Source organism: Hoplias malabaricus, chromosome 4 (genome assembly GCF_029633855.1).
Source record: "Hoplias malabaricus isolate fHopMal1 chromosome 4, fHopMal1.hap1, whole genome shotgun sequence".
NCBI classification, from domain to species: Eukaryota; Metazoa; Chordata; class Actinopteri; order Characiformes; family Erythrinidae; genus Hoplias; species Hoplias malabaricus.
In genome coordinates, this window is record NC_089803.1 from 36,633,732 (window position 1) to 36,655,018 (window position 21,287).

At 37.3% G+C, this 21,287-nt stretch overlaps 1 protein-coding gene across 1 annotated transcript; it reads right to left on the minus strand.

Moving 5' to 3' along the window:
• Nucleotides 1-1,170: 1,170 nt before the first annotated feature.
• Nucleotides 1,171-20,946, minus strand: hps5 (HPS5 biogenesis of lysosomal organelles complex 2 subunit 2). Its single transcript, XM_066669360.1, has 23 exons — nucleotides 20,809-20,946; nucleotides 17,840-17,950; nucleotides 15,265-15,375; nucleotides 15,118-15,182; nucleotides 14,670-14,862; nucleotides 13,980-14,110; nucleotides 13,646-13,876; nucleotides 13,237-13,308; nucleotides 12,904-12,992; nucleotides 11,384-11,562; nucleotides 11,044-11,202; nucleotides 10,262-10,421; nucleotides 9,365-9,482; nucleotides 8,529-8,675; nucleotides 8,374-8,436; nucleotides 7,627-8,204; nucleotides 7,075-7,195; nucleotides 5,789-5,938; nucleotides 5,404-5,523; nucleotides 5,067-5,180; nucleotides 4,494-4,600; nucleotides 3,958-4,318; nucleotides 1,171-2,532 (listed from the first exon to the last, which is right to left on the minus strand). The coding sequence occupies exons 2-23, from the start codon at nucleotides 17,939-17,941 to the stop codon at nucleotides 2,472-2,474; spliced, it is 3,432 nt and encodes a 1,143-aa protein (XP_066525457.1). The 5' UTR covers nucleotides 17,942-17,950; nucleotides 20,809-20,946; the 3' UTR covers nucleotides 1,171-2,471.
• Between the last annotated feature and the right edge of the window lie 341 nt (nucleotides 20,947-21,287).

Below are 21,287 nucleotides of genomic sequence, written 5' to 3' on the forward strand. Positions count from 1 at the left end.
TTAGCACAATATTCCTCAGACCCTTGAACACAACGTATAATGCATTTAAATGTATAAATGAACAAGTAATAAGCTACATCGCCTCTCATGGCATGCTGGCATAGGCTCCTCCGTGGTCATTGAGACACATCTCAGTTTTAAAGGCCTAAAGACATTTTTAACCTTTCCTAACACCGAGTCAAACACAGGAGCTCACCTAGAACAATAAAAGGCTTTTAAGGAGCACCAAACTGGAATTCATTCTCTGACATCAAGTGCAGTCCTCACTTGCCAATTTGAAGTCTTGCTCTTATCAGTTCTCCAGAAGCTTCTTTTTTTCACTTCTCCAATCCTCTCAGTCATTACTCTTCTCTCCAGGTGTGTGAGTTCTATCAGATTGAGCCTGGGCCAGTCTGAGAGCACAATCAACAAGAGGAGTATTACAGGAAAACGGAAAAAAGCTATTATTTTTTTGTGTGTCTGCTGTCCTTTATTGCTTGTTTGTTTTTTTGTATCTAACATTTCTTGCTTTGGTAGGATAGCTATAGACTTTGAGATGCTTGAAATGATTTTCTTAGATTGCATATATTAATTAATTAATTAATATATTAAATATACAATTATATATTAATTAATATATATTTAATTTTTTGACAAAACCCAGGGGAAATAGTTTGCTACTCAGTGATCACAATTTGACCCATGTGAAAATCAAGTTGACCTTATACTTGGCCATTATATTCCTGCTTCTAAAATTCCAGTTGCTTTGCTGGTAATAGTTCTGTGGCCCTGATGAACACCAAGGCATCTATGAATTGTGCAAGACACCTCTCAACATTTTTACCAACTTGTAAAGTAGAAGACAAAATATAAGTCTTCATGTGAAGAAAATCGTTAGTAATTAAAAAAGGAATATCATTAATGTTAGAAAAAACAGAACACAAGTTTTTGCTTTAGCTTTATTTATTGGATACATTCAAAAGATAATACATGTGGGAAATTGCACAATTAATCTTATTTTTTTCTTCATGCTTATATATTATACATCAGTTTGTTTAGAACCAACTGTACAATTAACAAATTAATAAACACGACTATACTAATAAAAAATATATTTATCATTATCTTCAAAACCAGCATTTCAAGAAGCAGTAAGTCACTAACAAGTCCTAAAATTTTGTTGCAAAAAAAAATATTTTTCACATTATCTTTAGACAAGGTTAATCTTAATGATTATAAAAAAAAAAAAAAAGAAAGTACATTCAGTATTTATAAGAAATGTCTTTGGATCTTTTTTAGTTTGTTTTAAAGGCTCAAAAAAGTATATGTATATTAAAGATTATTTTCCAGCATTATTTTAATAGAAAATCAAATATTTAATATTATTTTAAATAATATTTTAAATAAAATAACATGGTTATAAAAAAAATACATTATTAATACTGTACTAAGCTTCAAAAATTGTAACCAGGTTAGTTTTGATACTGCCACAGCAAGCAGACCGAAATCTTGAGTAAGAAATGTGTATATCTGCCATATACTTAACTCTAAGCTAACGCTCAGCTGACCATGGTACAGTTTTGGAAGTTCCTGATCCGGCTTCAAATAGCTTACAGAAATGTTGGTTAGGAAAGAAATTACTGAATGTAAAGTTAGAATTCCTCTTTAGGACAGGTAACTATTGTGGAATACTGAAAGTACTAGAAAAAAAAAGGTATGTAACCATTTTAAATACTTAAATTTTTTATTTAATACAACCCTACCCTGACACTGGAAAATGAGCCTTATATGCCTATTAAAATATGAAATAGCAAAACAGTTCTGATAACCACTTAATTTTTTAAAAACACCATCTTAGATTGTCTCACATCATGAGCGCTGAAACAGACTAATTTCCGTTTTACCTATAAACACTAGAGAGCAAAATTAGAGAAGAACTTACATTTTCCCTATGCCATAGCCATGATTTGTCCCAGTATAAACGTATGCTAACATGGAAGGAGGGGCTAGATATTAAGCATATTTCATAATTTAAAAACATTTGTATATCACATTATGTATTAGAGAAAAGTAATCACTGTAGCAGAAAAGTCCAGTTAGTGTTAAACCTGTTACTAGTTAAGAGTCTTTCTATCACCTGTTCTTACCTTTTCTTCTGTTTGTCTTAGATGGATGATCGGCTTTTTGGGGGAACTAGAATGAAATATTTGTCTTATCCTCTTCATTTTAAATAACAGGGACTTTGAAATTTAGGAATATGTGCACTGTTACTTAATTGGATATCCACTCTACTTATATTCAACTGCATCATGATCAACACAACAACACTGAATAAAAAAATGATACCTACAATCCCTGACATAACATTTGAAGGAAGACTGTAGTGCAGATCCTGGGCGATTCCAGACAGATTTTTTTTGCAAACTGGTGAAGGTAGCAATGGGGATGAGAAGAAAAAGACAATGAAATATGAATTTCCATGCAGGAAAGAGTCAGGCATGCTGGGACCAGAGGAATCGATCACAACGCTCCAGCATAGTCTGAATCAGAGCTCTGGTGAGAGAGGAGTGAGAAAAGCCATAGTAAGTCAGTCAAGTAGACTGTAAAGCCATAACATTAAAATTACCTTATTTTTTCTAGAAGTTATCAAAACACTGGCATCAGCCTCCTGACTAAAACGCTTGATTACCCCTGCTCTAGTCCACCATCTGTGGTCACAGATTGCTGTTGGCTGAATGATTTTGTTTGGTGGACTATTCTCAGTCCAGCATTGACACGGTCATTGACAAGGTGTTAAAAAATTCCACCAGCACAACCATTACTGACCCACTCATACCAGCGCAAAACACACTAACACACAATCAGTCACTGTCACTAAAGTGCTGACAATTACCCACCGCCCAAATAATACCTGCCCTTTGGTGGCCCTGTAGGGCTCCTGACTACTGAAGAACAGGGAGAAAGGAATGCTGAGCAAAGGATGGGCTACAGCCTGTAATTGTAGAACTGCAAAGTGCTCCTGTACAGCCAGTGGAGTTGATCAAATGGACAGTGGGTGTAAATACAAGAAGATAATTTAAAAATGTTTTCAGCCTTTGGTACAGCCTTAGTCACCAGAGGGACCAGTGTGGATTTACAGTAGCAAAGTAAAGTAGGAGTTTTGTGAGTATATATTTGTTGTGGAACAGCAGAGTCCACATGGAACTGGTGGCACTGAGCATGCACTTACTGTGCCAGTGGAGCTACATACAGCCTAAAGTCACCAAAGAGGGCATTATGGCTCAACGTTCACGTGGCCAGTTAAAAGATAAGTGGTGAGTCTGGGACGTGTGGTTAATTCAATGAAACGCAAACAAAGGGAGGTGCCTACCTAATGACCCTTGTGACAAGGTTTACTTAGAAATGTGTAAAAATAGATTGGGTTTATGTGCAATAAGTGCAAGATTATGTCATTTTATCCTGTGCAATTTCTAATTTTTTGACTGGTGTACAGCTTGCACATATTGTGCTTATAGTAACAATGTGAGCTGGTTTCCCAGTTTTAAATTAATCATAATTTTATATCAAACAAATGTTTAATGGTGAAATATTTCCAGCACTGCAGTTAAGTCCAATGCTAGGCTTATTCTGACTAAATAAGACCTAGAGAAACTCATCCAAGTCTTTATTTCTAGCAGGATTGATGGCTGTAATGGCATCTGGAATGTTTAAAAAAAAAAACGACAAAGAAATGGAGGACCAGCAGTGAAGGCCAGTATTTTTTTTCTGTTATGATTTGTTGATTGGTAGTTCTTGCTCTATACTGTTTCTGCAAATCATTTTGAAATGCCATTGTGTACAAAATGGACTCTATAAATAAACTTGCCTTGCCTTATTCAATTACTGCAAAAAGCCACATGTCTCATAATCAATTTGTTTGCAGCAGTTCTGGTTGACCTCTAAGTGTCCCTACATCCAGTGAGGTCTTTTCCTCCTTACCTCTGCCTCTTTTCAGCAACTCTCAGCAGTTCACACACAAGAGCAGAGTGAGGACTGAGCTCCAGCTGTGTTCCACCCTCCTGCAATGCCGCTAAAGCTTGGTCAGGTCCCACAGCTCGAGCAAGGCACAGTGTCAACTTCTCTATGGTCACATGGGTGGAATCATCTGTGGAACCATTTGATGGGTCACCAGGCCCACTATCCACACCTTTACCATTCATAGCACTCATGCATGAGCTGTTGCTGGTGCCATTGCTTGTGTTTGAAATGGAAAAGCTAGCCGAGTTGGTGCTGCTGTCGCAGGGTTGCTGACAAAGCTGAATCAATAACATCCACTCTTCCATAGTCCATGGAACTATACCTACAAAAAAACAGACACACAATTATCTAGACATATAGACATATATAGAACAGTCTCTTATTCTGAACATAGAGAGAAGAAACAAATATCTCAATTCGAGATAGAATAGCATAAAGAATATTTTTTATTCTGTAGGGTAGCACTAAATCACTAAAATCAATGATAACTGTTTTACCATTGGGCTCCTCCAGCAGACTCATATCATCCAGTCTGCAGATGGCAGAGAAAGCCTCTGTGCGACGCTGCAGCTCATTGCACAAATACAGATAGCCTGTCCAGTACCTGTGAGAGGAAGCAGTCTATTGTAAAACATGACAGGAGCGCTCTCACCATCATCAGGAGAGCAGATACATCATTAGAAATATCTGAATGACAGCTTTATTAAATAATAATAATAAATATTATATATATATATATATATATATATATTCATTCATTCATTCATTATCTGTAACCGCTTATCCAATTCAGGGTCGCGGTAGGTCCAGAGTCTACCTGGAATCATTGGGCGCAAGGCGGGATTACACCCTGGAGGGGCGCCAGTCCTTCACAGGGCAACATGCACACATTCACTCACACACCGACGGACACTTTTGAGTCGCCAATCCACCTACCAACGTGTGTATATAAATATATAAAATTCTGTTCCTCATTTCATTAAAACAATGAATGTTTCAAATTTCAGTTACATCACCACAATTTGTGAGAAATATTTTTTTGATTAAAGCTGGAACTCTGCTGTACTTACCCATGAAGTCTACATGACTCAAGCATGTTTTGTTTGGAAGTGATGTCAGCAGGCAGGCGGATCAGCAATGATAACAGACGCCCATAACCCCAGCAAAAGTAGTGAGAATGCCACCTTTCACAAAGGAGAAAACATCAGACACAAATTTATAAATAATTAGTAACCGTTGGCTTGGATGTGGATGTTTATAATAAATTTGTATACTAAAAATATATGCAGTATACTCCCAGGTTTGATCAAATATAATAATATAACAGTCCCTCGGTTCCAGAAATTTGTTATACACATATGTAAAACACTATATATATATATATATAAAATATAAAGACATTCATACTTTGGCTGTCCATCAACTGTAAGCATATCCTCTGTTCGTGGTGCATCATGGGTTAGAGCCAGCTCCAACCAGACTTGTCGCAGTGTCTCGGGTTGAAGCAGTGATCCCAAAAAGGAAAGTCTGAAGAGGGAGAAATTATTTGTTTTGAAGTATGGACAATACAGTAATCTTGAGAGAGGTCAGGTACTTCTAAGTACATTTTCCTCACTTCCATTTCAGTAGTATTCAGCTTTACTATTTTGTTCTATCCAAAAATTCCTTGTGTGAATGAATATGCGGACACTGGCATTGCATTAAAAATTAATTTCCAGAATTTCTTACTGCAGTACAGGCATCACACGCATATAGAAATATAGTGACTGTGCATACTAAGATTGATCAATACCTTTGCTCCTCAGCTTGAGACTGAACTAGATTATCTAGGTAGGGCAAAAAGTGACTAGGCTGAACCATAGCCATGACATCAGAGGGAAGGATCGTAGGGTAGAACTGAGGGAATGCACGGACAGCCACTTCACCATGTTTCTCATACAGTCTACAACAGAGAAAAGAGTACAGAAGATGTCATCCCTCATAATTTTATATATAAATATATATATAGTTTATATATAAAACAGGGTTGTCACCTTGACATTTTTTTAAGAAACACCAAGGTTTCCTTAAAATAAAATTGGTTGCACAAAACTTTTCCTTAAGGTTTCCTTAAAATGTTCACTTATGTATTTAAGGTTATTTCCTTATCCTTTATTTTTCCTTATTTTTGTCTCATGCCCTTAAGGAATCCCTTACAGTTTGTTAAACTGTTGCACAAAACACCTTAGCAACCAATTTAAGGAAAAAAACTTAAAGTACCTCTGATACCACAACATGATCTTAACCACAACATGGTTGAGTTTACGGTGGTAAATGAACGTATCGCAAGGAGAGTGTTCCGTGACAGGAGAACCCACTGGATACGCTTAATGAAGAGTAGTTGATTCATTCATTCATTCATTCATTCATTATCTGTAACTGCTTATCCAGTTCAGGGTCGCGGTGGTCCAGAGCCTACCTGGAATCACTGGGCACAAGGCATGAATACACCCTGGATGGGGCGCCAGTCCTTCACAGGGCAACACGCACACATTCACTCACACACCTATGGACACTTTTGAGTCGCCAATCCACCTACCAACGTGTGCTTTTGGACTGTGGGAGGAAACTGGAGCATCTGGAGGAAACCCACGCGGACAAAGGTAGAACAAAACTCCTCATAGATAGTCACCAAGAGCAGGACTCGAACCCACAACCTCTAGGTCCCTGGAGCTGTGTGACTGTGAACTACCTGCCACACCACAGTACTCCTGTAAAATCTGTTAGTGCAGTAAATCCCTTAACACATCCCTTACATAAATTATTCTTTTAAAGGATACTGTGCAACACCCTTAAGTAAATCCCTCAGCTAAGGAGACGTTAAGCCAGTGTCATACTTAAGGTGTTTTTTCCAACCGGCCCCTGCTGCTTACAAGAGTACACAAAGACATTGCTATAAACTGTGACTGTATGGACAGCTTAAAAAAATAAAAATAAAAATAAAATATCAACAATTAAAAAGGTCATTAAAAATATGTGAGCCAAGTCTAGTATTAGTATCTGTATGTAAATATGAATATAAGTGTCTATATTATTTACCTGTAAAGGTGTGCAAGAAGCATGGGTGCATTCCAGGGCTGCAATTCTCTTAGACAGCGCAGCGACTTAAACAAGTCTCCTTTATGGATCACTTCAACCACCTTGCTGGCATGGGTGAACTCTGAAAACACAGAGCAAAACCTGAATATGCTATAGACCATCTCTTATTAGACAACCAATTACGTCATTATCTTGGGTAGCCTCATAACCCTAAGCAAACAGGTGCACTTTCCAACATATTTTTGGTCTGAAAGCCAAATGGTTCCTGGTAAATCAGAAAAACATTTTATTCTCCAAACAAAAAATTTAAAATGACCCTGTTGTGATACAAAATATCAATAATTAGTTTTCCTGAGCTGCACTGACAGAAAAACAAATGTTGAATGTTGAATGGAATGGCAATCTGTGCAGTGATGATTATAAAGTGTCCTTGGGTATCTAGAAAGGCTCTATATGTCTGTAACAATCAATCAATAAATAAATACAATTATCATAATTATCAACCCATATGTAAATGTGTGTAAATTCAAATACTTAAAAAAATGAACTAACCTAACATGCCAGCAATAAAGGTCTTCAAGATATCTGGTTGGTCTCTGTACCTCAGCATACACATTCTCCTGACTCTTTCCTGATCCAGCAGGAAAAAGAACTTTCGCATAAACACAGATACATTCTCCACTTCTCCATCGCCTTGTTTACCCGGGCAGCCCAGGTCCAGATAAAGACAGACAAGTTGAGAGAGGTCATCCTGAAGGTCTGAAGGCAAATGCGGTAGAAATAGCTGCACAGAAACTGTCAAGGGTGATGAAAACACAGGAGCAGGAGGGATGGAACTGACGTTACTCTCAGTAGGACCATCTTTGCCTTGAAGGGCGAAGGTATTGATTTGTTCTGTCTTTGAGCCTTCTGCAATGTCAGACAGAAGGAGGTTGGAAGAGGGCTGGGATTCTGTATCTTCACTGTCCATTTCCAGGCTCTTCTTCTCCTCTGTTTTTTCTCCATTTTCTCCTTCTTTGTTAACATAATCCTCTTGTCCTAGAATCCTCTCCAAAACAGGCACCCACTCCAAAAGAATCTCAGTCAGGCAGCTTGGGTCCAAAAGGACTTGAGGATCTTGAATCTGTGAGCTACAGAAAAATGTGAAGAATTGAGCATAATTTAGACTATTTTTCTAGATTTGTGTAAATGGTTCTATGCAGAGATAAAGTAACATAGAGAGAGAGAGAGAGAGAGAATATAAATAGGACGAAGAAGAAATATAAGAAGAAACTACAACTATTCTTAGTTGGTACTCACATGGATTTCTCTGTTGCTACTCTCAGCTCCTGCAGATCATTTTCCACATTCTCACTGGTAGTTCTGAAGTTAGAAAAATAATAGTGAAGACTAAGTCAATGCTTACACAGAACAGGTGATACTCCGTAATAACAAATCACCATAAAGAAACTTACTCATTGTTCAATTCATATGAAAATGGGACAGCTAAGGCTGTGACATCTCCCTGTCCACTCTCCCTATGCTCAGGTCGGGTCCAAAGGTCAGAGTTCATTTGCAGAGTGTTAATCTTCTCCGTAGTCTTTTTCACAAAGCTTGAGACACTGATAAAACCCACAAAGGCAAATGCACAAACACAAAGATTAAGCTATGCAGGTCAGAGAACATTTCACCATTAATTAAACTAAAGTTCCAAGGAGGACAGGAAGAAAAATGTTAAAATCTATACTGAAATGCTGATTCTGATAGCCAGTGCACGAAGAAGAAATACATATACAATAAAATATAATAACTATATAATATATAGTGATATATAAAAATGATTGTTAATAAGGGAATTTGTCATAAAATAATACAAACATGAAAACTCAAAACAAACATACCGTTCTTATGGAATGAAGAAATGCGAAATGAAAAAAAGAGGATGGCTCTATTTAAATCTAGCAGCCATAATCGAAAGAGGAAGTTACAATACAGAAATAATCTAGTTTAAGCCAGGTGCTTTTTTCAGCAGTCAAAATTCTGTTTTGTTTCACTTCCTCTTCTGTTGGCAAAAAAAATCTTTATACTTTTTCCATTTAGTAATATGTAAGCATCTTGAAATGTATCAGGTCTTTTTATCTCTCCATGCATATGTTTCTTATTATTATATTGTTTGATTATAGAGAATGTATGTGTGTATGTAAACATCATACCTATTATTACATCTTTAGCTGAGAACATTTCTGTAAATGCAAAGCAGAAAGCAATGCAGTAGATTTTTCGACTTTTTTTTTTGACTCAGCATGAATACCTGTCTTTAACAGCCTGCAAGGCGATGCGTGGTGGTTTGGGGCGGAATGAGAGTGGCAGATGAAACTGCAGGCCAAGATCTGATTTATCCCCCTCTACACGTACACATGACTGAGAGTCTGAATATGAAATGAGAGAAAATTGAAGGGAAAGAAAAAAAAAGCACATACAGAATGTTGGAGAGATGTAGTGGAAGAAGAGGGAGCATGGAACATTTGATAAAAAAAATGGATGAAAGATTAAAATGTGATAGAATGCACAATGAATTTAGTGTCAAAGAAGTAGAAATATAAGCATAACAGACAGGGAGTGGTAATTAACCAGTTAAAATATGTAGATAAAGATAACAGAATGAATAAAAAAGGAGAGGAGATAGGGTATGGCAAGACCAAACAAACAAAAAGGAGCAGAAAAAATAAAAATAAGAAGAAATAAATCTAAATAAATTATTCATATAAGATTAACATATAATGCAAAATTATTAAAAAATACAGAAAGCCTGCAAATAAATATATTGTTTTTAAAAAGTTGCTTGAGGTATGCCAAACAGATGAAATGAACAGTAAACCAGCATTTAAGGGGCTTTAGGAGTTTTTTATTTAACATAAACTTGTCTTTCACAGTTCTAATACCATACAATGCACAGAACTACTAGGCAAAATAGACAGTTACTCAAGAATATCAAATAAAATGCCCTTTTGATCCACAACATAATGTATTTATAGATACTTGCTGTCAGATACTACTGAGTTACAAATATGTCTTTTAAGGCATGCAAGCCAACACTGTGTTTTTCACATTATAGCCAGATAAAAACCCATCCACTATTAGTCCTGATGGCCTAGGCTCTGATCGTTGATTACACTCAGTGTCTACTCCCTGTTATTCTCCATCTTACCATGCTCTCCCTGTTCATCCTCCTGAACATAGTTAAACTCCTTCAGCCTCTCCTCCTCCAGCACTGACTGGCTGATTAGAGAACTGGTGTCCTCATCGGACTGACTGCCTCTCCGGCTGATTACTCGATAGATGCCACAATCCAGAACACTAAAGCTTTCCTAATGGAACAGAAGCATTTACAATGGAGTCGATAACAATGCAAACATTGCTGATTAACATAAAGAGGACATGTTAAGTGCATCACCACATTCATTTGTGGATCTGGAGCACCTTCCATTTTGAAACACCAACAAAGTCTTTTCTGATATTGTGCTGTATCATATACAGAAAACAGGAACTACAGAATGGTGAGGAATTTTTCCAAAGAAATTTCACTGTCCTGACCAGGCTGGCAGTCAAACCCCAGTCTATTAAGTGGAAGTCAGTAGTGTCACCATCTAATTACCTTATAAATTGTCTTAAAACTATTATCTTGGACTGAAATTTGAAACTTTGAAAGCTTATATTCTAAAATGAACCCTCAACAAGTCCAGGACTTTAAAAAAAAAGGTGCAATCAAATACATAGCCTATAATAAATCTAACTTAGAGGGACAGGCAGCCTGGAATCAACGTTGATAAATATAAGTAGAAAGGACAGTGATTTATTTCTACCCAAAGATAAAAAAAAACTTTAGATACCCTACTTTGGTTGTCAAACAGATAAATCAACAAGATCTGCCTCCTATTTTGGGAATAATTTGATCCAATTTGGTCAGGTATTCGCTATTATCAGACTTACATGAGAAGAGATGCTGCTTCTGCGACTACTACAGGCAGAGTCTAGAGGCTCTAACTTGCTGATAACTTCCTCGAGCTGGTCAATTAGATGCTGCTGGGAACTAGAGCAAAGCTGGGCCTTGAGGTGTTCAAAACGGTCAATAGGGATGACCTTTCTTGCCTGTGGGTATAAAGTAAGGAATAATGAAAGAGAAAGAAGATTTTAAATGAAAGCTGTTTGCATGTGAGTTTCTTGTTTGATGTTTTACAGGCAGCTGAGAGTTCCAAAATGTCCTGGTTAGTGTGTTAAGAGACTGCGCATATGTAAGTGTGGCAGTAATAGACTGCGTGCGTGTGCATACCCTACATGCCACTACAGAGTGTTGGAACATGCAGCAGACAGTGGCAGCCAGTGTCCAGCACTCCCGCCTTATCAGTCGCTCCACGCAGCGTTCAGCCGGCAACAACGACAGGTGAGACAAACGTCCATCGTCATGGAGACAAAACAGCTCACTACGAAATATTGCAATGTCTACTATGTCTAGAAGAGCCAAGATTTTGAAGACAGAACAAAAGATTTTCACTAGCATATAAGATTTTTCCCATTATTTACATAAAAATATAATGAGGAAAAAAATGATACAATAAAATGTTTGTATTAATAAGAGGTCCAAACATAATTATTGTATTTTTTATTCAGTAGCAGTAAATTATCATTAATGTAAGTCCTTTTTCATTAATTATAATTATTATGCATGATTATAATTATTTAACAAGTAGTAAGTCCATCTTCAGACAAATAAGTTAACTGTATAATTTTGTCACAATCCACAAAATGCATCTATTTCCTTCTGGTAAGATGAATGTCAGAGGCAATCTAATGGTATGAATATTACTGTGCAATTCACTCTGGATAAAAGCATTTGTTAATAATGGAAGAATGTACCACAAATAAAATATAATTATACTAATGTAAACAAATGTGAAAGATAGATTATTTTTATCTAATACACCCCTCATGTCTCATTCCTCTCCCACTGTAGTGGTTCTCAGATCATTTATAAACACAGAAGACCACCGCCTCTTTGATTAAGTGATGTAAAGGTATCCCACTGTGTTTTATAATAATGAGGAAAAGGCTGTTATCCTGGGTTAGCCACATTAGCATTTTCATAATAGAATATAATGGAAAACTGTTTCCATGTTAGCATCCATTACATTTCTATGCTCTTGTACCTGAATGTCTCAAGAGTTATTCTTATTTATGAAACAGTAACATCTGGCCATACACTATGATTGTATACTGGCCCTGGCTTTGCTCTTCTTTGCTAGCTTCTCAAACAAACTACACAATAAAAGCACAAGCCGCATATTCTTACGTCTCATTCTTGTAACCCTGTTTACAGGGTAAATAATCTTGTCATGCTGACTCTGCATTCTGAGAAAGTATCATTCTTGGAGAATAATATTTTTTTTGTAATAGTCTGCCTAAATTAGTTCTCTTTCAAACATTTGGCTTACGTTCAATAATGTGGTTCTACTTGTCTGGAAATGTGAGACAATTGGTGATATAGGGAGACTTTTGAGGCTACATCCTACATAGTGCACATCACTCACATAGTATGTTGTATGTTGCATTATAAAACAATTTATGTTCAGCTATAAGCTTCATGTCTCCCTGTCAGTGCTGATATATCAGAACAGTGATCTCACATTTGGATCATGGTTCCACACTTATATTTCTTTTATTTTTAGTGAGAAACATTTTTAGAACGTAAAAAAATTTGTTATGTACCATAAAAAATGATACAAGATTAGTAATTGGCAGTTTAAGAACACACTTAAAAACTTATTTTAGCTGTCCCATCTGATTATTTCTGACCTTTAATCTCTGTCCAGAGCAGCACATTTCCACTCTGGGGTGTAAATATATAGATCGCAGAGTTTGTCCATGTCAGAAGGTTCTGATCGCTGTAATACACAGACACAATATTTGGAATATAAAATCATTCCACATGCATGTTTAAAGTAAATATCCTACCGATTTATCTGTTCTGCTAAAAATAATTTTAATTTTACATTTGAAACATCTTAAGAAAAAAAAGACTCCTCTAAAATATTTTAATTCTCTATTTAATCACTTTTGAGGTAAATGTGACACATTTGAGTCACATGTTGTTTTAACAAAACATAAACAATATTCTGCAAAAGTTACCTTAAGTGTAGCAGTCGAGGAAAAGCAAGGGACTGAGGACTCTTCTGCCCTGGGTTGTACTGTGGTTCACTCCTGAAATAAAGCATGAATAATGAAAGAATAATAAAAGTATAATCAAAGAAATTATTTGCACATTATTATCAGAACCAATCACATGCTTTGTGTCCAACTGTATATAATCAGCTCATTCATGTTCTTCATTCTAGCCAGAAGTATCTAATCAGTTTATTGTAGGGAAGCCTTTATAACCACTCCTTTAATCTGCTCTTTTGAAATTTCAAACTTATTAGTAAAATAAACCAATCATGGTGTACTACTCAAATTACAGTAAATCCTCTCGAAGTACCATAACATTCTGAGAACTTAAACACTAAGTTCACACCATAAACACACTGTGAAAATCACTTACTTTTTTGAGATTAGAGGCAAGGGAGGACAGGCAAGTAACTGTTTAAACTGATGAGTACTGAGCACTTCTCCATTAAAACTGGCCTCCCAGACACGTGAGCCTGGCCGAGCGCAGTACACCAGGTGGCCACTAGCCCCAGTCAGTCCTCTCAACCCACCCTGCTGCTGAGGGCAAAAACATGCTCCATACTCCCCATCACGCTCCTTGTTGCCCACTCGCCAAAACTTCTCCCTGAGATAAAGTATTAAATAAATCCCTGAGAATGCCTCATGGACTTATGGCGAAATAAAACACATGTAGCACATCAATAAAACCATGCCAAACAACCACACACCTTTCAGTGTCACAGAGATAGCACCGGCTAAGTGAAGAGACCAGCAAATGACCTTCCAGGTATCCCAGTTGAACCACACGAGAATCAACTGTGGTGACAGTCTGAACTGGAAAGATCACGAATGCTGAACCCTGCATAATTTTGAATAAATAAATGGAAACATACATAAAAACTGCTTGCTTTAGTTACAGGTACAAGTTACAATAATGCAGTAATTTAAACTACAGGGAGGGTTTTTCCAGTTTTTCAAAAAGTCTCTTTAATTCCATAATTAGTCATAATAGAAAATTATTCTGACTATGTAAATGTTAGCAATTTTAACAAAGATAAAAAGACATTTTCAGTAACAAGATATTCAAAGTCTTGAAGGTGAAAATGCATTTTAGTGCACAATGCCAAATATTTTAGTTTTCTTCCCCCCAATATGTTCAATTCAGCAGTTTAACAACTACTGTGTATTAAACATGCATAAGTGTGATCTCTTTATAGGAGATGTTTTGACATACAAAATCAGCAAAACATAGAATTTGAGCATGGACGTCCACACATTTACGATTGCATGTGTATATAACAATGGCTTTGAAAGCAAACTAGACCATCAAATTCTCGACAATGGTTTTTAATTAGGTAAAATGCATATAGTAGAAAGCATAAATGATCATCACTTAAATGAAAAGTGCTCTTAACTACCTTGCCATGTTTGGAGGATCCAGCACGTAAAAAAGAAACTTTTCCAGCTGCATCTCCAATGAACACACGCAGAGCTAATGTATCCCAACACAGAGCTGTTATAACCTGGCCTCGGTGCTCCCATGACACACATGCACGCTCTGGACGACCTCTACGCTCCAGCTGCAGCTCCCACACCACCACAAGACCCTCACTTTTAAAGAAAAACATATATATATATTATATATATATATATATATATATATATATATATATATATATATATATATATATATATATATATATAGAGAGAGAGAGAGAGAGAGAGAGACTGAGTCAACACACACAATTTACATAAACAAATTCAAAGTGCATGCTCACAAATAAAATTCAAAGGTTTTTTAAAATAATACACAGTAGCAATCAATTAGAAACAAATGAATACTCATAATATATTTAGAGGGAGTACCTTGTTGCCGCAGCAATAAAGTCTTCATCATGGGGACAACATGCTACCTGTGTAATGGAGCCCTCCTACAGAGGAAAAAAAAAAGTTGCAGCTTAAATTAAATTAATGAAACATATCAACATTAAACACCAAAAACACACTGATCACCTTGTGTGTTAAAATGAGCCTCTGTTTCCAGCCATCCCTCTGGATGAGATGTAACCCTCCAGCTGAGGTCCCAAGTGCAAGCCATTTCCTTGACACTGCAATGCATGTGCACTAATACACACATACACACACACAAAAAAGAAATAAATAACACATAATATCCACCCTAAGACAACTTTGAATTTCAATCATTTTGTTTAATTATTAAAATCATTATCACTATTATACATTATGACTCAACACTGAGGGTAAGAGATGCAAAAAAGCTGGAGGATGGTAGCTACATTAATGTATTGTTAGGGGCAATGAGCACCTGTAGAAAACATGGAAAGAACAACGTCTCTCTAACCTGAAGCCTGCACAGGTCTAGTGCCTCTGCTGACTGGTGGCAGTATGATGTAGCTCTTCCCTCCCCCATATGTTTTCTAAGGCAAATCTGTCCATTTTTAGTTTGTAATCAAAAACACTTTTTATAATATTTTGAAGATGTTTCCTCTCCATTTGCTAGCTCTCCAGTCAGTCCGAGTGCTTAAAACCAGCCTAATGTGTTTACAAACCCCCCTGTGTCAATAAATGGAGGTAAAACAAAGTGTCACGACACAGTATGCTAGGCTTTCTCTATCCGCTCATAGTGGAAAAAAAAGCATCTGGAGTTTTTTAGACAATGGAGAGAACTCCAAACTTTAAAAAGCTGAAAACTTTCAATTATTCCTGCTCCGTAAGGTAAATCTCCACCATGTGCAAACAATCTTTTTCTCAGCAATCTTACCATTCCATTAAAAAGACTCAGAATTTCTAAATGTAAACAAGAGAGAACTGCAGTTCCCCACAATCATAGATGTTCCCTTTAAATACTACAGTGTTTAAGGTGGAATGGAAAATTCTCAGACATGGTGCAGATGCAGTTTGACAAAAGGAAACTATTAAACTATTTGCAGCCTATACAATATCTGCTCTGCTTCTGCGCTGCCAATATGGCAGTCTGAGACTTTCTAAGCTCTGAAAGAAGGGGGATGGTTAGTCTATGCATCTGTTCTCTACTGTGCAGACTCTGGTATCAAATTTGAGTATATAATATAATTATAGCTTCAGTTCTATAGAACAAAAAAGTAGGCCCTCCGCCAAAGTTTCTAAAGTCACTGGGCACAATAAACATTATAAATACAGAGTGAACATGAGCAATATTTCAAATAATGAGGAATACTCATCCGTATAAATACAGGCTTTACCCATATAATTTCTGATTTTAAAGTAGTGTGGTTATGCAATGAAAATTTAAGAAGCTCCTGTCAAATAGCTTATATTTTCTTCTAAAAAATTCTTTCAACTTAGTAAATTATGATGAGGTAAAGCTTTCTAGTGGTGTAGTGAATTTAGATATAATTTTTAGATCAAGGCTGCTTGTTTTAGATGTGTCCATTTGGGACAGACTGGTGAGATCTCTAGACTTTACAAGCACTTGATTTTTGTAACATTTTTAAATGGGCTAATCTGTTAAACTACAGTGGATCCATTAAGATTAGAAATACAATGCATCTCAGTGACTAATTCAGTTAATAATCTATTGTATTCATATTCACATTTTAATAGCTTTAATAGCTTTTAATAGCTTTTTTTTTGGTCCAAGCTGGTCTTTGCCTGTATAACATGAAAATTTGGTTAACAGGATACTTCTGGACCCGTATATATGCAGTCCTCACCAAAATCTGCAGTAAAGGCACACAGAGGGTGTTCATGATCACTCAACTGATCTGCTAAAATAAAACTGGGACACCCTATAGCAGGGATCTTCAAACTACGGCCCTTTTCTACAGCAGAAAAGCATGTGGCCTGGCCAAGGGCATAGATTTGGGTAGTGACAAAATGGACATGTCTCTATACTAATCCAGCAACTACTGATTTGTCCCTCACAATCATTTTGGGTGAAAATTACAATACATTCGTCTGTCAGTGCATTTCATACAAACAGTTACAATCTAGTTCTCTATTCCAAATCCCGCCTCCTAAACCCACACTACTAACAAGACTGGCTTTGCCCTTTTTCCCTAATGTGTGAGAGGCTGTGGCTGTAAGGAGACAAAGCGTTGTAAACACATGGCTGAATGAGAGACGCTGTCAACATTGTGTCTCGTATTGTTTAAGGGATAGTGGCACAAGCTACTATGGTGTTTTAGGGCCACTTTAATCCTGCTCTTTTCGATTCAATATTTGAGATTTTCAGCAAGAAGTTTTCCATGTGCGCTCACACATTTACTGTAAGACTTAGTGTAGATGTGCAAACGGAACAAATAGCCACCCTGTACTCCACAGTGACTTTACATTTTCTAAATATTATGCCTTTAAAAAAACAATAAAGAAACAATAAATGGAATTTATGCAAAATATTTATGAAATTATATATAGTTATTTTTTTCTACATTTTCTTCTCTGGCTGCAGTCATGGCCCTTTGATTAAAAGGTTTGAGGAGACTTGCCCTACAGCCTCAAATGAACACTGAGTTGTGGACTGCCAGAGCATAATAGTGAGTGCACTATTAAGGACTGGGCTTGAGTATCAGTGAACTGGCAGTGTTACCTTAAGTCTACCTGAGTCCAGCCGCAAAGCAGAGAGTAGAGGGTCTAGACAGTCAAATTCTGCCAAGACATGAGTGTAGGAATCAGGCACTACAGGAATCATCCTGCTGAGCTATAGGAAATAAAAAATGAGAGTTAAAAATTACACAGGATTGAGAGGAAGAAATGGAAAGAGAGAGAGAGAGAGAGATTTGAGTGTACAGGTGTGTAAATGTTTCACTAATCAATTTCACCAGAGTGGCCACCTGTTACTGGAGTTCACTTACCTAGATCCTAATAAAATCCTAACCAATGCACTAGTGTACTAGTCAAGGTGGCCTCCAGTGGCGAAGCACGCAAACTACAACCACAAAGACAAGAATGCTGGACCAGAGTGACCTTTTTCAAACAGACAATTTGAAAATGCACATTTTTTCATGTCAGATTTAGCACATAGATACTTCTGTACACCTTTAACTTGCAAAACATCTTCAAGCTAAATAAGCACAGACAGTAAAATTCTGTCTGGCTGACAATATTTATGAAGAGAGTCACTGCTGCTTAAGTGCTGCCACCAGTCATATGATTGAGCCAATTCAATTTACAAAGAGCATGACTGCAATGTTACTGACTGTGTGCTTTAGTCCTTTTTTTTTAAAAAAAAAAAGGAAAGAAAAGAAAAAAAACGTCGGTGTTTTTAGAAAGTTCAACAAAACAAAGTATCTGAAGTTACTACACCCACAGTGGTTTAGTGGCTATAGCTATGAGAAAAAGACTGGGCAAAGGAAAGTGTTCTGACAGTCAGCTTACACATTCCTTAAAGCTGTAGTAGGTAATTACACTACAGTGCCAAAAGTATTCACTCACCCATCCATCCATCCAAACAAACAAACAAACAAATAATCATTTCATTTAAGTGTTCCACTCATTACTAGTCTACTGCCACAGCTAGTGCTGGGCGAAATGAGCGCAAATCAATATCAAGATTAATTGTACATTTTAGAAAATGTTTTTATTTGGTACAAGCTGCTTGAGTCGCTCGGTCGGCCTCAGCGTTTAGTTTGCTTCCATGTGGCAATTAGGGGCAGAATCATGTAACTACAGTTTGGAAGCTTGTTTTTAAAAGGACAGTACGTGAACACACAGTGGAGAGATAACAGAATAAAAATAATCAATATAATTGATATATACAAAATTGTGTCAATTAGAAGTTCTGAATGTCAAGTTTGATTAATTTTCAATTAATTGCCCAGCCCTAGCCACAGGTGTATAAATCCAAGCACCTAGGCATGCAGACATGCTTCGACAAACATGGGTCGTTCTCAGGAGGTCAGTGAGTTCCAGCATGGTACCATGATGCCACCTGTGTAACAAGTTCAGTCATGAAATCTCCTTGCTACTAAATATTTCACAATCAACTGTCAGCGGTATTATAACAAAGTGAATGTGACTGGGAACAACAGAAAGGTAGCCACAAAGTGGTAGGCCACATAAAATTACAGCACGGAGTCAGAGCATGCTGTGGTGCATAGTGCGCATAAGTCACACACTTTCTACAGAGTCAATTGCTACAGACCTCCAAACTTCATTTGGCCTTCAGATTAGCTCAGGAGCAGTGTGTAGTGAGCTTCATAGAATGGGTTTCCATGGTCAAGTGGTTGTATCCAAGTGTTACATTACCAAGTGCAATGCAAAGCATTGAATGCAGTGGTGTAAAGCACGCCACCAATGGACTCTAAAGCAGTGGAGATGTGTTCTCTAGAGTGATGAATCATGCTTCTCCATCCAGCAATATGCTTAGTTTGGCGGTTGCCACGAGAATAGTACTTGTGTGACTGCATTTTGCCAAGAGTAACGTTTGGCGGATGGGGTAATATGGTGTGGGGTTTTTCAGGAGTTGGGTTTAGCCCCATAGTTCCAATGAAATTCCAAGAGATTTTGAGATTTCAAGAGATTTTGAATTTGAATTAGAGCGGAGACTGTGAGCCAGGCCTTTCTCATCATTACAGCATGTGACCTCATAAATGTGCTTCTGGAAGAATGGTCAAAAATGTCCATAAACACACTCCAACCTTGTGGAAAGCCTTCCCAGAAACGTTAAATCTGTTATAGCTGTAAAGCGTGGGCCAACATTATACTAAACCCTATGGATAAAGAATGGGATGTCACGTAAATTCATGTGTGCAAAGGCAGCCTAGCGAATATATTTGGAAGTATAGTGCATACAGGAACCACGGGTCTAAGTGCTGATCAGATCAAGGCAGCTAAATCATCCAATCAATTTGTTAGGTCTGAATGAAATAACTGAACTTACAGAAGAATCTATTTGTGTATGTTCTATATAGTTTAATTTACTGATTGCTATCATAATGTAAAGTGTATTTAAAGAAATAGAGTTAACAAAACATTGCTTTAAAAAAAATCGCGCACTCCTGCTTTAATAACACACCTATTCTCAGTCCTCCTCCCGGAGCCCAATGCTCAGCGTTACCACCGCACTCGGAGAAATCAGTCCCGCTGACACACAGGAACAGTCCAAAGCCGTGACACTTTTTAACTTCAGTACAACAACACGGCTGAAGTTTGTTCCTTATTCTCGATTCCACCTTAAATGGCGCGGCGGTTACACTATCTAAGGCTGCACTGTTTAAGGTGGAGCTGATAATTCTGGAAAGGGGTCGACCTAAGCCCAACTCCCAACATCACGAGACTCGATGCAGCCGACGACTAACTCACTGTACAGTTTTAGTTTTCATTTAGCGATAGCCTCTCGCTCGAGTCATTTAATCATGAATCATCAACGAGGCAGAACACTTAGTGCTAATTTCTCTACACTTCAGCTAAAGTAAACATCGTTGGACATAGTCGCTGACTTTAGGGGATTTTACACAGCACGTCCCATTAATAAACTTAAAGAGCGGTCAACTAGTCTTGGCTAACCACAAGTTATATGCGAGAGGTCTACTCACGGACAAATATAAATGACCGTACCTGTTTTGAATCCGAAATTGGCCAGTTTATGTCATGTCCAGCTCCTGAACAAGTCCGCTGAAATCTGACAGTGAGGTCTGTCCGTAATATCGAGATCAACGTTTTACAGCAGAGAGAGGGAGAGAGAGACTCTTCCGCTCTCTTTCTATCTCTCTCGATCGTTTTCTGTCGGTAGCCGGAACTACTTTTGAAACTGACCTCGTCGCGTTTTGATTTACTTAGAGGGAACTATATTTGATAATTTCTCAAATTTCTGTATGAAAATGTTCCCTGTAACACGCAATGCGACAAAATATCATTAATCGCACGTCTAGAATACGTTTCGTTAATTTAGTTCATCATGCAGAACATGAGGATATTGCAGCAGGAAAAAAAACCCTACCATGGTGAAACGGTCCATTAAGGACCCTGGTTTTATTGATTGTAATTCGAGAAGCCCAAGAGACTGCGCCTCCTGCAACAGCCAACGGATAAGATAA